This window comes from Anomaloglossus baeobatrachus, chromosome 8, assembly GCF_048569485.1.
Source record: "Anomaloglossus baeobatrachus isolate aAnoBae1 chromosome 8, aAnoBae1.hap1, whole genome shotgun sequence".
In the NCBI taxonomy this organism is placed as follows: Eukaryota; Metazoa; Chordata; class Amphibia; order Anura; family Aromobatidae; genus Anomaloglossus; species Anomaloglossus baeobatrachus.
In genome coordinates this window covers 234,981,794-234,996,366 of record NC_134360.1, presented here as the reverse complement: position 1 = coordinate 234,996,366, position 14,573 = coordinate 234,981,794, and the positions used below count along the sequence as shown (strand labels likewise).

Genomic DNA, 14,573 nt, shown 5'->3' with positions numbered 1-14,573 from the left:
TTGTTCCTTCCCGGTGAAAGACCTGGCTAGTTTCCTGCCAGCGTTGAGAAACACGTGATGGTGTCTCCGCGGCTTTCTTATTTGCATATTATATATATGTATGTATGTATGTATGTATGTATGTATGTATATGTGTATGTATGTATGTATATGTGTATGTATGTATATGAGACATAGAGAGAGATATATAGATATATATATATATAGATATCTCTCGCTCTCCCTCTATCTATCTATCTATCTATCTATCATATATATATATATATATATATATATATTCTCTCTCTCTCTCTATCTCTCTCTATCTCTCATTATATTTTATAACTAACGTCTAATAGGCCACGGTTAGTAAAACAAAAACTTCTAAGAACCTTTGTGCTTGTTGCTCATAGCAACCAATCAGTTCTCAGCTTTTATTTCTTAAACCGCTTGGGTAAAATGAAAGCTGCGCTGTGATTGGTTGCTATGGGCAACAGATCTAGTCTTTAGGCCTTTCCAATGCAGTCGGCAAAAAGAGGCCTAAAAAAGGCCGAAAGGGCTTTGTGTGGCCTCCTTCAGAGGACAGAGCCCTCAGGGTGTGTGATTAGCAGATTGTCGGCGTTTTCCAGTTATTGGAGGCAGAGTATCTGACTTTTCTATTGATTTTGACCATTTTTGCCCCCGGCTTATATATCCCTTTTTGTACGGCTGCTTAGGCTTTTTTTTTTTTTTAATTTAAGACACATTGGCTGAGGCTGCGGCCGTATACTATCTGGATGAAGGGGCCTGTTTTTTGGAATTTAAAGGGGTTTATGGCCGGTTAATTGCAAAAATAAATAGATCTCATCAATTTACCGCCGAAGATAAATAAGACGTTTAAACGGCTCCAACCGTCGAGGAAGAAAATTGGGAAGCAATTAAAGAAAAGCATGAAAGTTAAAAAAGAAGCCAATTTTACATGAAGTGGAGCTGAATGAAGCCCGGTGTTAATCTGGACATTAATATATTTTATGTGTTTTACAATGTCTTCATTAACTAGAATTCCTTCCATATTAGTAATGGCAAAAGACCCTGTCCGCTCTGCTGCATATATAAGAGGCTTCTTAAAAAGGTTTCTGCCATAAATACATATCTGTAATAGGTTTCCTAAGGGGGAACTTTATTTTTATTTATACTGAAATACATTAAATTATTCCTTTTTATATTTTGATATGGATATGGGTGTCTGGAGAGGACTCATTGACTTCTATGGGAGAGATTAGTGGGCATGCTCCTGCTCCATGACCTATGTTGAAGGAATTGTGCAAGGAAGGAGAGGATGTGATTCATTAACTTCTATGGGAGATGGTAGTGGGCATGCTGTATTATGCAAGGAAGGAGAGGAGATGATGTATTAACGTCTATGAGAGATGGTTGTGGGCATGCTCCATTATGTAAGGAAGGAACTAGGATGATTCTGTAACTTCAATGGGAGATGGTTGTGGGCATGTTCCATTATGCAAGGAAGGAACTAGGATGATTCATTAACTTCTATGGGAAATGGTAGTGGGCATGCTCCATTATGCAAGGAAGGAGAAATGATGTATTAACTTTTATTGGAGATGGTAGTAGGAATGTTGAATTATACAAGGAAATAGATGAGATGATTCATTAACGTCTATGAGAGATGGTTATGGGAATGTTCCATTATTAAAGGGAGGAGAGGAGATGATTCATTAACTTCTATGGGAGATAGTAGTGGGCATGCGCCATTATGCAAGGAAGGAGAGGAGATGTATTAACTTCTATGGAATATGGTAGTAAGAATGCTCCATTATGCAAGCAAGGAGAGGAGATGATATATTAACTTCTATGGGAAATGGTAGTGGGCATGCTCCATGACCTGTATTGAAGTAGTTGTGCAAGGAAGGAGAGGAAATGATTTATTAACTTCTATGGTAGATAGTAATGGGCATGCTCCATGAACTGTGTTGGTCATTGTGCAAGGAAAGAGAGGAGATGACTCACTGACTTCTATGGGAGAAAGCTAATGGACATGATTTCTGCATAGGTCATAGAGCATTGTGGAGGGAGAGGAGTCATGAACTTCTATGGGAGATAGTAATGGACATACTCTTTAACATATGCCGGGGTTATATTGAAAGGAAAGAGAAGCAAAGCTGATTTGTGTTCATCATTAGGCCTGATTAGTGTGGTTATAGGCCAAAAAGAAAAGGATAATGGTGTACGGAGGCAGGAGGGGTCCGTGCCATCTTTGGCACCCAGGCCTCTAATCTTAGTTACATCTAGAGAAGACCTGAAATCAGTGGCGTAACTTGAAGCGAATGGGCCCCAATGCAAAAGCTCTAATGGGGCCCCCAATTATTGCAATGTGTAATAACATTGGTCTTTTCATATAGGCCAGAGACTTTTGGGGCCCCTTTAGGCTTCAGGGCCAGGTGTGATTGCAATCCCTGCACCTATTGTAGTTACGCCCCTGCCTGAAATGCCGCCTGCAGGTGAGTAGAGGGTTTGTGGGGGGTTTTTTCTGTAGGAACAAACATCTGCTTGCTGTCATTGAATAGCCATTGTTATTGAACAAGTCAATACTGAAGCATTTCAGATTCATAGAGCATTTCTAATGTATTTCACCTTGCTGAGAGAAGTGTTCCTGTCTCTTATCTTAGGATGGAAGGTTAAAGACCGGGGATCACATCTTACAAATCGGAGGCACCAATGTCCAAGGAATGGCCAGTGACCAGGTCGCTCAGGTGCTGAAGAATTGCGGAAACTCTGTTAGTATGGTGGTTGCCAGGGATCCTGTGGTCAAAGCTCCTCCACTGAAGCCCCCTGCTCCAGCGACATTGCCGGTGGGTTCCCTGCCTCCTAAAGACACAAAGAGCAGCAATGATGTAAGTGCCGCACTCCATCATCATCATTCACAGCTGTATGGGGATCTTTCCGTCCCCCTCCCCCCTACAGCACATTAAAAAAAAAAATCTAATTACTCAACTTTTAATATATTTCTAATGAAACTTAACACTGAACTCTTGATGTAATATTTACTTTGCAAACGGTGCCCTTGATTGAAAATCATCACTTTGTGTCACAGCCTTTAATTTAAAAGGAATACATCGCCTATAATAGTATTTTATGTTTTACTAATTAAACCCAGATAGAAATACAGATTCATTTTTAAAGATTCTCTTTGCAGCAGCCACATGAAAATGGAAAACAGTCAGTTGGAGATGTTCGTTGACTTCTACGGGAGAGAGTAGTGGGCATTCTCTGCGATCTGTGCAGAGGTCACAGTATAGGGAGGGGGATAAGGGGGATCCTGTGTTACCTGTTATTGTCAATTATACTTTTGGTTAACGTGAAAACAAAAAAAAATAATTGAGATACTGTTTGGACAGGTCAGTGAGCTACAAGATGGCTCTCATTGCAGGGCTCAGTTGAAACCTCCTGATTACACTAAAGGGAACCTGTCACCAGATTTGGCAACTATAAGCTGCGGCCACCACCAGTGGGATCTTATATACAGCATTCTAACATGCTGTATATAAGAGCGCAGGCCGCTGTGTAGAACATAAAAATCACTTTATAATACTCACCTAAGGGGTGGTGCAGTCAGTGCAGACCGGTTGGATGGGTGTCTCCATTCTCCAGTACCGGCGCGTCCTCTTTTGGCCATCTTTGTCATCCTCCTTCTGAAGCCTGGGTGCATGACGCATACTACGTCATCTACAATAGCCGGCATTGAAGTCCTGCGCAGGCGCACTACAATAATTTGATCTGCCCTGCTCAGGATAGATCAAAGTGCACATCAATGTCGGCAAGTGTGGATGACGTAGGACCCAGGCTTTAAAAGAAGGAGGAAAAAGATGGCCGAAAGAGGAGGCGCCACACCCGGAGAACGGAGACACCTATCCAACCAGTCTGCACTGCACCGCCCCTAAGGTGAGTATTATAAAGTGATTTTTATGTTGTACACAGCGGCCTGGACTCTTATATACAGCATGTTAGAATGCTGTATATAAGAGCCAACTGGTGGTGGCCACAGCTTATAGGCCCCAAATCTGGTGACAGGTTCCCTTTTAAGGCCACGAGGTGAGAAATGAACCCTACTGGCATTGTCTTCCCAAAAATGTTAAGGGCAGCGAACACACAAGCATTAATTAAAAGTTAACAGTAATTAAATGTTAATCACTACAAATTGATTAACTTTTATAGCCTGCTTTGTGTTTTATACCTATCTTGTGTTAAGATCTCTGCTTGCTGTCTGTGTCATCTTGTATTAGTCCTGAAGCTAGCTGTACAGACCTAAGGAGGTCATTACAATAGAATCCATCTAAAGGATACCTTTCACGAAGTGTAATTGCCGCTGTTCCCCTGAATCCGGCGCTGCTTTTCATTTGCTTTTGCGCCCCACTATTCATGAGAGATGGCCCCCTTTTTCCTTGTATATAAACCTATTATTTTAGCCAATTGGGCGTGGCTATCAAGGAGACACCCATAGAGTAGATTGAAGGCCCACGTACCTAACATGACTAGATTTATACACTGGAAATAGGGGACCAAATCTCATGAGCGGAGGGGGCACAAACAAAAGAAAAACGCTAGATTCAGGAGAACAGCGGCATTTACAACACATAACAAAATAGCAAAAAAACCCAAACATTTAATGGCAAATGTCAGGTCCTCATTAATATATCGTGGACAAAATACATCGGCCGAGCAAATCTCTCCTCTGTCCTTGTTTTTTGTTAGATTTTACTTGACTGATACCGTATCTGGTTGCTTAGCTTACAGAAAAAAAAGGAGTTAACAGAGAGCTAAGTATTAGGTCTGTAGAAGTTTTGCATCCTCCAGAGGATAAAAAGAATATTTTTATTCACTGACTGACTAAAAGTACAGATCTTGAAAAGACAAAGTCTATTTGAAAGTTTCAGGACTTTTTTTTTATTATTTATAAAATTATAGCTTCATCCCTTTTTATTCTTGCTCCTCAGGGGTGTGTCCTGGTGACAGGGGTGGCTGGGAAAACCTTTGAATGTATACTTTTTAATTACGGTATTTAAAAGACCAATTATTATTTATATTTAGGAAGATGCTGAGAATATATACGATATTACCCTCACCAAAAAAGAAGGGCAGAGCCTTGGGATAACAGTGGTGGGCTACACTGGAGGTAGCAGCGGAGGTAAGATTCACTATTGCATATCCTGTAAATGCTCCTGCATCTGTACGCATACGCATATTTGCCAACTCTCTCAAAATATATAGTTGACTCCCAGAAAAGGGAAAGGCCTCTGGGAACTAATAAAAGCAGAAGAGTGAAAATCCCTGAAAGCAGCTCCTCGTGGGCGTGACTCTGGCATGCTTTGTCATTGGATGAGGTCCACAGAGGAGTCAGGATAAGGGGTGTGGTAATGGAAAATGCTTAAAGGGAGCCTGTCACCAGATTTGGTGACTAAGCTGCGGCCACCACCAGTGAGCTCTTGTATACAGCATTCTACTATACTGTATATAAGGGCACAGTCAGCTCTGTATAACATAAAAAAAACACAGGGTGGTGGTCTTGTCCAGTGGGTGTCACTCCTCTCTAGTCCGGTGCCTCCTCTCTACAGTGATCTTTCTCCTCCTTCTATCTCGCCTAGTATGGCTAACGCAATCTACGTCATCCACATTGGCCTGCCCTGCGATCCTGCGCAGGCACACTGTGATCTGCCCTACTCAGGGCAGATCAAAGTATTGTAGTGTGCATGCACAAGCGGTCTTTAACCTTTCCTCGTGCCTGCGCATTACAGTACTATGGGCAGATCAAATTGCGCCTGCGCAGGACAGCAGCGCAAGCCAGTATGAATGACTTAGGATATGTCATCCATACTGGGAGGGATAAAAAGAGGACGGAGATCACCGCAAAGAGAAGGTGCCGGACCGGAGAGCAGCGACACCCATCAGACCTGACCGCCCCCTAGGGAAGTATTATAAAGTTCTTTTTACGTTCTGCACAGTGGCCTGGGCTCTTACATACAGTATTCTGGAATGTTGTATATAAGGGCTCAGTGGTGGTGGCCGCAGCTTATAGGGACCAAATCTGGTGACACGTTCCCTTTAAAGATGGTAACTTTGAACAGTTCCAGTTTTGCTCTGATACATTATATTAGTCTATAGGACCCCTTCTTATTATTTTTGCTGGCTGGGTGTTTGTCTTTTGCAAAGTTTACTGATTAATAACCTTAGATTTTCCACGTGTTTCCTGTTTTTGTTTCTATTTTTTTCTTTTCCCCTATGGCGGCACACCAGAGAACAAAGACTCTGGCAGGTATGAGGGCTTTCACTTGTCGATTATTGCCTGATCCTTGTCCGTAACGGAGCCTTCAAGGTTGCAGCCATTCATCCTTCCCCTTCTGTGTGTCGTACTCTCCGCCATTGCATGATGTAACGTCTCTCCTCTGTTTAACCAATTCATATCATCATGGCCAGGCAAAAGTAAATCCAGACATGAAAATAAATAGAACATGTATGGTGTTGTTGTTGTGTTCATAGAAGGGACATCTGTCAAAAAAATAAAACTATTTAAACCATGCGCTAAATGCCGAAAAGACAGAGAAATTAAAACAGAATTGTCATTTTTTTTGGGCGCAGCACTTTTCTCTCCAAAAATGCAAACAAAACACTCTATGTACCATAAAATGGTATTAATAAAACTTTTTTTTTTTCCTCAAAGTTTTTACAAAGTTCTGAAGTAAAAATAAATCGCCATAAACAGTGGATGAATTGTGGTTTTATTTTCAACATTTCACTGCACTTGGAATTATTTCCTAGTTTTTTTTTTTTTAGTACATTATATAGTAACACTAGTCTCTCTCCCCCCTCCCAGTCTCTCCCCCCCTCCCCGTCTCTTTCCCCACCCCCCTCCCCGTCTCTTTCCCCACCCCCCTCCCCGTCTCTTTCCCCCCCCTCCCCGTCTCCTTCCCCCCCCCCCCTCCCCGTCTCTTCCCCCCCCCTCCCCGTCTCTTCCCCCCCCCCTCCCCGTCTCTTCCCCCACCTCCCCGTCTCTTTCCCCCCCCACCTCCCCGTCTCTTCCCCCCCCACCTCCCCGTCTCTTTCCCCCCCCACCTCCCCGTCTCTTTCCCCCCCCACCTCCCCGTCTCTTTCCCCCCCCACCTCCCCGTCTCTTTCCCCCCCCACCTCCCCGTCTCTTTCCCCCCCCACCTCCCCGTCTCTTTCCCCCCCACCTCCCCGTCTCTTTCCCCCCCCACCTCCCCGTCTCTTTCCCCCCCACCTCCCCGTCTCTTTCCCCCCCACCTCCCCGTCTCTTTCCCCCCCCCACCTCCCCGTCTTTCACCCCCCCGTCTCTCCGTCTCTTCCCCCACCCCCCCCCTCCCCCTGTGTGTTTCTTTCTCTGTTTCTCATTCTCTGTCCATAATAGCAATCTATAATAAGATGCGTTCCAGCTCCATTGACTTTAATGTAAGCAGGTTTTTTGGTGAACAACTGTAAAGCACAGGGTTAAATTATCCCCTCAAAACATAGTCTATGACATTCCCCGAGTCACATGAGGCATCTGTGCAAAATTTTGTGATTGTAAATGTTATGGTGCTAATTCCTTTAGTGGACACACACACACACACACACACACACACACACACACTCATACACTCATACACACACACACACACTCATACACACACACTTATACACACACACTGAGCTTTATATATTAGATTTCACATAACCTGCAAAAAAACAAACGGCTATGGCGAGTAAAGGCTAAAAATGTAATTCCTCTTCTATGAAGGGGAGGCCAAAACAGAAGCTCAGAAATTAAAATAACTGGGTCTTGAAAAGTTTGGAGGTGCGGCCCAGGCATCCTCCAACTCTGACACCGGGCACAGTTTCCGGTGCAGGTGCACAGTGCAATTGGTGATACCATTCACCCCATTCCCATTAAGTCTTGGGCACTGGTCCTCTTCTCATTAGTTGGCGTATGACATTTATCTTGCATGCACGAGCATCTCCCCATGACTGATGTCAGTTTGGGCCTTTGACTATGCATGGACAGCCCCTTTAAGATAAAAAAAAAAAAAAAAAAAAAGTTTTGTTAGATCCATAAAGTTTTGTTGTGGAAACTTGTAGTGTCGCCTGTCAGTGTTTGGCCATGATGTGTCCCCATCTGACTGTCGCATATTTTGATTTTGTGCAAACTGGTATCAATTTACTGCCTGCGAAAAGCACAAATGGAATCTGTCCGCCCATGTCTCTGCACGCTTCAAGTGTAATCCACCCTAAGAGCACGCTCTGAACCCCTCTATTGTCAGTTTGGGGGTTATGTGACTTTTTGGAGAGCAGAGAATTTTTAATAAAGTTCCTTTTTTTTTTTCCTTTTGTTTTCCAGGCTCTTCTGGTATTTATGTGAAAGGTATCATACGGGCAGCGCCGCCGACCAAAGCGGACGCATTGAAGTGCACGACAGGATAGTGGCTGTTAGTCCATTTGTTTTTCATCTCCCTGTGTGTTCCCTGCAGAGCGCCTCCCAGAGGATCCGAGCAGCAAGACTCCAAATCCATTCCATTTTCTAACGTTCAGTGAATCCGTCACCGCATAATGAACAATTCTGCAGCTAAAATAATACAATTCCACTGTATTTTTCAACATTTCTCTTTGCTGTTGGTGAATCCAAGCATTCTTCTTTACATGAAGCTTAACCTGGCACAGGCGCAGCACTGCACAGCACTGCACAGCGGAGCGTGTGTAATGATTGTACCCAATCTAGACAATCCTCTCTGAGCCAAACAGCTGGATCTCCATGCAGACTGATAGTTTGTTTCTTTTTTTTTCCCTGCTCTGATCCAATGTATCAGAGCAGGAGAGAGATTTTCGCTGCTGATGGTTTTTTCTCTCTCGGAGAAAATTGCCTGCACCTGATAAAATTGTAACATTCTCAGATGTGAGTAATATTTGTTTGGATGTTTATAGCCTCCGAATATCAAAAGAATGTTTACGATCATCAACAGCAATCGGAGATTTGTAAAATAGTGAAGGATGGAGATACAAAACGAATGAGAGAGTTTCCTTTTTTAAGTAAACTATGATTACGCTTAATTTCCTCTTTGACAGCATTCCACCAGCACTATAGGTGCTGGACCTGCTTTACCTTAACTTCCCAGCATGCACTGCACATGCCATTGCCCTATGGCTCCTCTGCTTCAAACTAAAATCCTCACCTCATCCTGTTCTGCCTGTGTACAGTTTTACAGATGGGCGAGCAGGAGCAGAGGGACCAAGTGTTGCCCCACACTTCTTTCAGAGAGACTTGAGCCCCACTTGTTTGAGAGAGACAGACTTGACTCCCCCAATCATTTGAGAGAGAGACAGACTTGACCCCCCCCCCCAATCATTTGAGAGAGACAGACTTGACCCCCCCCAATCATTTGAGAGAGACAGACTTGACCCCCCCCAATCATTTGAGAGAGACAGACTTGACCCCCCCCAATCATTTGAGAGAGACAGACTTGACCCCCCCAATCATTTTGAGAGAGACAGACTTGACCCCCCCAATCATTTGAGAGAGACAGACTTGACCCCCCCAATCATTTGAGAGAGACAGACTTGACCCCCCCCCCAATCATTTGAGAGAGACAGACTTGACCCCCCCCAATCATTTGAGAGAGACAGACTTGACCCCCCCCAATCATTTGAGAGAGACAGACTTGACCCCCCCAATCATTTTGAGAGAGACAGACTTGACCCCCCCAATCATTTGAGAGAGACAGACTTGACCCCCCCAATCATTTGAGAGAGACAGACTTGACCCCCCCCCCAATCATTTGAGAGAGACAGACTTGACCCCCCCCAATCATTTGAGAGAGACAGACTTGACCCCCCCAATCATTTGAGAGAGACAGACTTGACCCCCCCCCAATCATTTGAGAGAGACAGACTTGACCCCCCCCCAATCATTTGAGAGAGACAGACTTGACCCCCCTAATCATTTGAGAGAGACAGACTTGACCCCCCCCAATCATTTGAGAGAGACAGACTTGACCCCCCCAATCATTTGAGAGAGACAGACTTGACCCCCACTTGTTTGAGACGGACTTGCCCCCACTTACTTTTCCAGAGAGACAGACTTGCCCCCCACTTCCTGTGAATCTTTCTTGGCGTCTCTGCTGCTAGAAATGTTTTACAAGTAAAATTACCATTGAAGAAGATGATAATGGGCAATGGTGGACCTGAAAAGCCATTTCCCCAAACTCAGATGTTGGAAAATTGGCACATCCTCCCTGCCCGGCCTTCAGCTGTCCGTGCACGATGGGAGTTGTAGTTTTGCAATAGATGACTTCTGCAGGATCTTGTACAATGTCTATTTACTTAGTGAATCACTTCAAAATATACATATTTTTTTTTTATTTCCAGTAATTTTGAGAAAATATTTAATTTTTTTTTTATTTATTTATTTATTTTTTTTATTTGTAGGTTGATGGGAAAAACATCAAAGGATTGACCAATCAGGATGTTGTAACGGCGTTGCGCCACACTGGCCAAACAGTGCAATTAACCCTGTCCAGGGGCAAAGTGCCGCTCAGCCCAATCTCTCCAGGCATCTCTCCGCGCAGAGGTATTTTTTCTATAAGAAATTGTGGAGATTCACCTGCTGTAGAGTCATAGATTAGATGTAGAGATTACAAGTGAATATAGTGATTGCGCATATACACTGATCACAACAACAGATCCTGAAAATGGCAGGGAATTGAAACGCAAAGGTTCTGATTTGTCACTTATGGGGAGGGGGAAGTTCAGCCATTTGAGGGGGTTTTTCCTTTCTTTTTTCAGTGATGGATTATGTGCCAAAATGGGCACAGTGTTTAAGAAATTGCTGCAAATTCAAAGCTTTATTTTTTGGATTATTTTTTGGTCTTTTTTTTCCTTTTTTTTTTTTGCATTTTTTTTAAAGTTATAAATTCTCACAATCATCTGCAATAAGTTTTAAAATATCATCATGCAGAAAATAGAAAAAAAAATGGGTATTGGAGAACAGTTGTGCAATAATATGCATCCTCACCCATCCCCTGGCCGGGGTCCTCTCTCCTCCTAGCGGCCGGGGTCCTCTCTCTCCTCCTAGCGACCGGGGTCCTCTCTCTCTCCTCCTAGCGACCGGGGTCCTCTCTCTCTCCTCCTAGCGACCGGGGTCCTCTCTCTCTCCTCCTAGCGACCGGGGTCCTCTCTCTCTCCTCCTAGCGACCGGGGTCCTCTCTCTCTCCTCCTAGCGACCGGGGTCCTCTCTCTCTCCTCCTAGCGACCGGGGTCCTCTCTCTCTCCTCCTAGCGACCGGGGTCCTCTCTCTCTCCTCCTAGCGACCGGGGTCCTCTCTCTCTCCTCCTAGCGACCGGGGTCCTCTCTCTCTCCTCCTAGCGACCGGGGTCCTCTCTCTCTCCTCCTAGCGACCGGGGGTCCTCTCTCTCTCCTCCTAGCGACCGGGGTCCTCTCTCTCTCCTCCTAGCGGCCGGGGTCCTCTCTCTCTCCTCCTAGCGGCCGGGGCCCTCTCTCTCTCCTCCTAGCGGCCGGGGTCCCTCTCTCTCTCCTCCTAGCGGCCGGGGTCCTCTCTCTCCTCCTAGCGACCGGGGTCCTCTCTCTCTCCTCCTAGCGACCGGGGTCCTCTCTCTCTCCTCCTAGCGACCGGGGTCCTCTCTCTCTCCTCCTAGCGACCGGGGTCCTCTCTCTCTCCTCCTAGCGACCGGGGTCCTCTCTCTCTCCTCCTAGCGACCGGGTCCTCTCTCTCTCCTCCTAGCGACCGGGGTCCTCTCTCTCTCCTCCTAGCGACCGGGGTCCTCTCTCTCTCCTCCTAGCGACCGGGGTCCTCTCTCTCCTCCTAGCGACCGGGGTCCTCTCTCTCTCCTCCTAGCGGCCGGGGTCCTCTCTCTCTCCTCCTAGCGGCCGGGGCCCTCTCTCTCTCCTCCTAGCGGCCGGGGTCCTCTCTCTCTCCTCCTAGCGGCCGGGGTCCTCTCTCTCTCCTCCTAGCGGCCGGGGTCCTCTCTCTCTCCTCCTAGCGGCCGGGGTCCTCTCTCTCTCTCCTCCTAGCGGCCGGGGCCCTCTCTCTCTCCTCCTAGCGGCCGGGGCCCTCTCTCTCTCTCCTCCTAGCGGCCGGGGCCTCTCTCTCTCTCCTCCTAGCGACCGGGGTCCTCTCTCTCTCCTCCTAGCGACCGGGGTCCTCTCTCTCTCCTCCTAGCGACCGGGGTCCTCTCTCTCTCCTCCTAGCGACCGGGGTCCTCTCTCTCTCCTCCTAGCGGCCGGGGTCCTCTCTCTCTCCTCCTAGCGGCCGGGGCCCTCTCTCTCTCTCCTCCTAGCGGCCGGGGCCCTCTCTCTCTCTCCTCCTAGCGGCCGGGGCCCTCTCTCTCTCTCCTCCTAGCGGCCGGGGCCCTCTCTCTCTCTCCTCCTAGCGGCCGGGGCCCTCTCTCTCTCTCCTCCTAGCGGCCGGGGCCCTCTCTCTCTCTCTCTCCTCCTAGCGGCCGGGGCCCTCTCTCTCTCTCTCTCCTCCTAGCGGCCGGGGCCCTCTCTCTCTCTCCTCCTAGCGGCCGGGGCCCTCTCTCTCTCTCCTCCTAGCGGCCGGGGCCCTCTCTCTCTCTCCTCCTAGCGGCCGGGGCCCTCTCTCTCTCTCCTCCTAGCGGCTGGGGTCCTCTCTCTCTCTCCTCCTAGCGACCGGGGTCCTCTCTCTCTCCTCCTAGCGACCGGGGTCCTCTCTCTCTCCTCCTAGCGACCGGGGTCCTCTCTCTCTCCTCCTAGCGGCCGGGGCCCTCTCTCTCTCCTCCTAGCGGCCGGGGCCCTCTCTCTCCTCCTCGCTGTACCAGTCTGTCAGGTTTTGTATTGTTCATGATTATTGTGTTTTGTTTTTATGTATACACTTTTCCCTTGTAAAGTGCCATGGGATAAATGGTGCAATAATAATAATAGTAATAATAATTTGATGATCTATAGAAGTCACAACATATGGATAACCGAAACCAGTTGTATAATGCCAACCTCTTCCCCTTCAAACGTCCCTAAAAAAAAAATAAAAAAATAATATATTTTACGCAGAATATATTATAATATATATATATATATATATATATATATATATATATATATATATATATATATATATATATATATATATATATATATATATATATATATATATATATATATATATATATACACACACTCTCACTTTTTGAACCTCTTTTTCACCAAAAAAGGCAAAAAAGTGATGATTGTTCTGCCCCAAAATCTGTCAGGAAGTTGTAGAACTTTACCAAGTGATCATCACAAATTTATATTATCCCAGCTAAAATATTAATTAAAAAAAGCAATGAAATAATATTTTGTGACTAAGACTCCGGTATGGCCGGGGCCTCCTGCTGCTTTCGCAGGTGGGGATGGAGCAATGCTTTTCGAGTCCTGTACTGAAACACAAATCTGTGTCCCCGGTCCTGTGCCGTGCTGGGAGGGGAGCGGAGAACATCATTGTCTAGTCCGCGGCCTGCACAAACCACCGGAGGTTTGCTGGTTAGTGTCTGCCATGATTGTGTGATCAGTCCACACATTGCCCCCCCTGTTGTGCCGGCAGCCGTGCCGCAGACAGCATTGCTCCGCGCTCCTGGCTGGGTGCTGCGCTCTGTGCCAGGCTGTGCCTTCTGCTAATTATCCTTACCTGTTACTCCGCACAGAAGAAGCGTTTGTTGTGTTAGCAGCTTTTATGTCGCCGTTAATGGCATCCTTCCTGCAAATGGAGAAGTTGTTTCTTCTTCTGCACATTCAACCTAAATATACGCGTCTCTTTGTTAGTAGATGCGCCAGCATTGCCAAGTGTGCCTCCGCCTCCGTTACCTGCTGTGCCGCCAAGGGGTGGGGTACGCGGTGTCCCCGAAGATCCCCAGAACAACACAGAGAGCAAAGAGCGAGAGGAGAACTACAGAGAAGAACCAAAACCAGGTAAATTTACACTGAAAGGTGGGAAGGAAGCGGCATGTATGCAAATGGACGCAAAGCTGGCATATACTGTATGTGCATCAAAGGGTTTGCCTAAGCTTTTAAGCTATCACACCTACCCATAGGACTGGTGATACTGTCCTAATCACTGGGGGTCCTGCTTCAGGGACTACTGCTGATTCTCAGATTGGGGCTCTGGAGAGCCCCGTCTGATTGGACAGAGATCAGGTATGTGCACCGCCACCGCTTAGATAAGAGGCGCACCATACATAGCGGCAAATATGGGGCATAGGAGTTGCTGGGTATGTGGGTAAGCAGCATCTGGAGTTTAGCGGGGCCTTATACTTTGTATAGAAGGGGCTGTTTGGGCTATCATACTGTAAATTGGTGGCTGGAGGGGCTCGTACTCTGCATACAGTAGAAAGCAGTGGTAGTTATCATACTCTGTATAGGGCCATCATACTCTGTATAGAGGGCTGTGGGGGCCATCATACTCTGTATAGAGGGCTGTGGGGGCCATCATACTCTGTATAGAGGGCTGTGGGGGCCATCATACTCTGTATAGAGGGCTGTGGGGGCCATCATACTCTGTATAGAGGGCTGTGGGGGCCATCATACTCTGTATAGAGGGCTGTGGG

General features: G+C 46.5%; 1 protein-coding gene across 2 annotated transcripts in view; it reads left to right on the top strand.

Annotated features, from left to right (window-relative positions):
- PATJ (PATJ crumbs cell polarity complex component) overlaps nucleotides 1-14,573 on the top strand; it is a 272,880-nt gene that overhangs the window by 27,781 nt on the left and 230,526 nt on the right. For both annotated transcript variants that reach the window (XM_075320380.1, XM_075320379.1), the window contains exons 8-13: nucleotides 2,646-2,870; nucleotides 5,065-5,161; nucleotides 6,268-6,286; nucleotides 8,363-8,450; nucleotides 10,444-10,585; nucleotides 13,792-13,938. In XM_075320380.1, coding sequence (XP_075176495.1) covers nucleotides 2,646-2,870; nucleotides 5,065-5,161; nucleotides 6,268-6,286; nucleotides 8,363-8,450; nucleotides 10,444-10,585; nucleotides 13,792-13,938 — 718 coding nt within the window. The remainder of the gene's footprint in view (nucleotides 1-2,645; nucleotides 2,871-5,064; nucleotides 5,162-6,267; nucleotides 6,287-8,362; nucleotides 8,451-10,443; nucleotides 10,586-13,791; nucleotides 13,939-14,573) is intronic.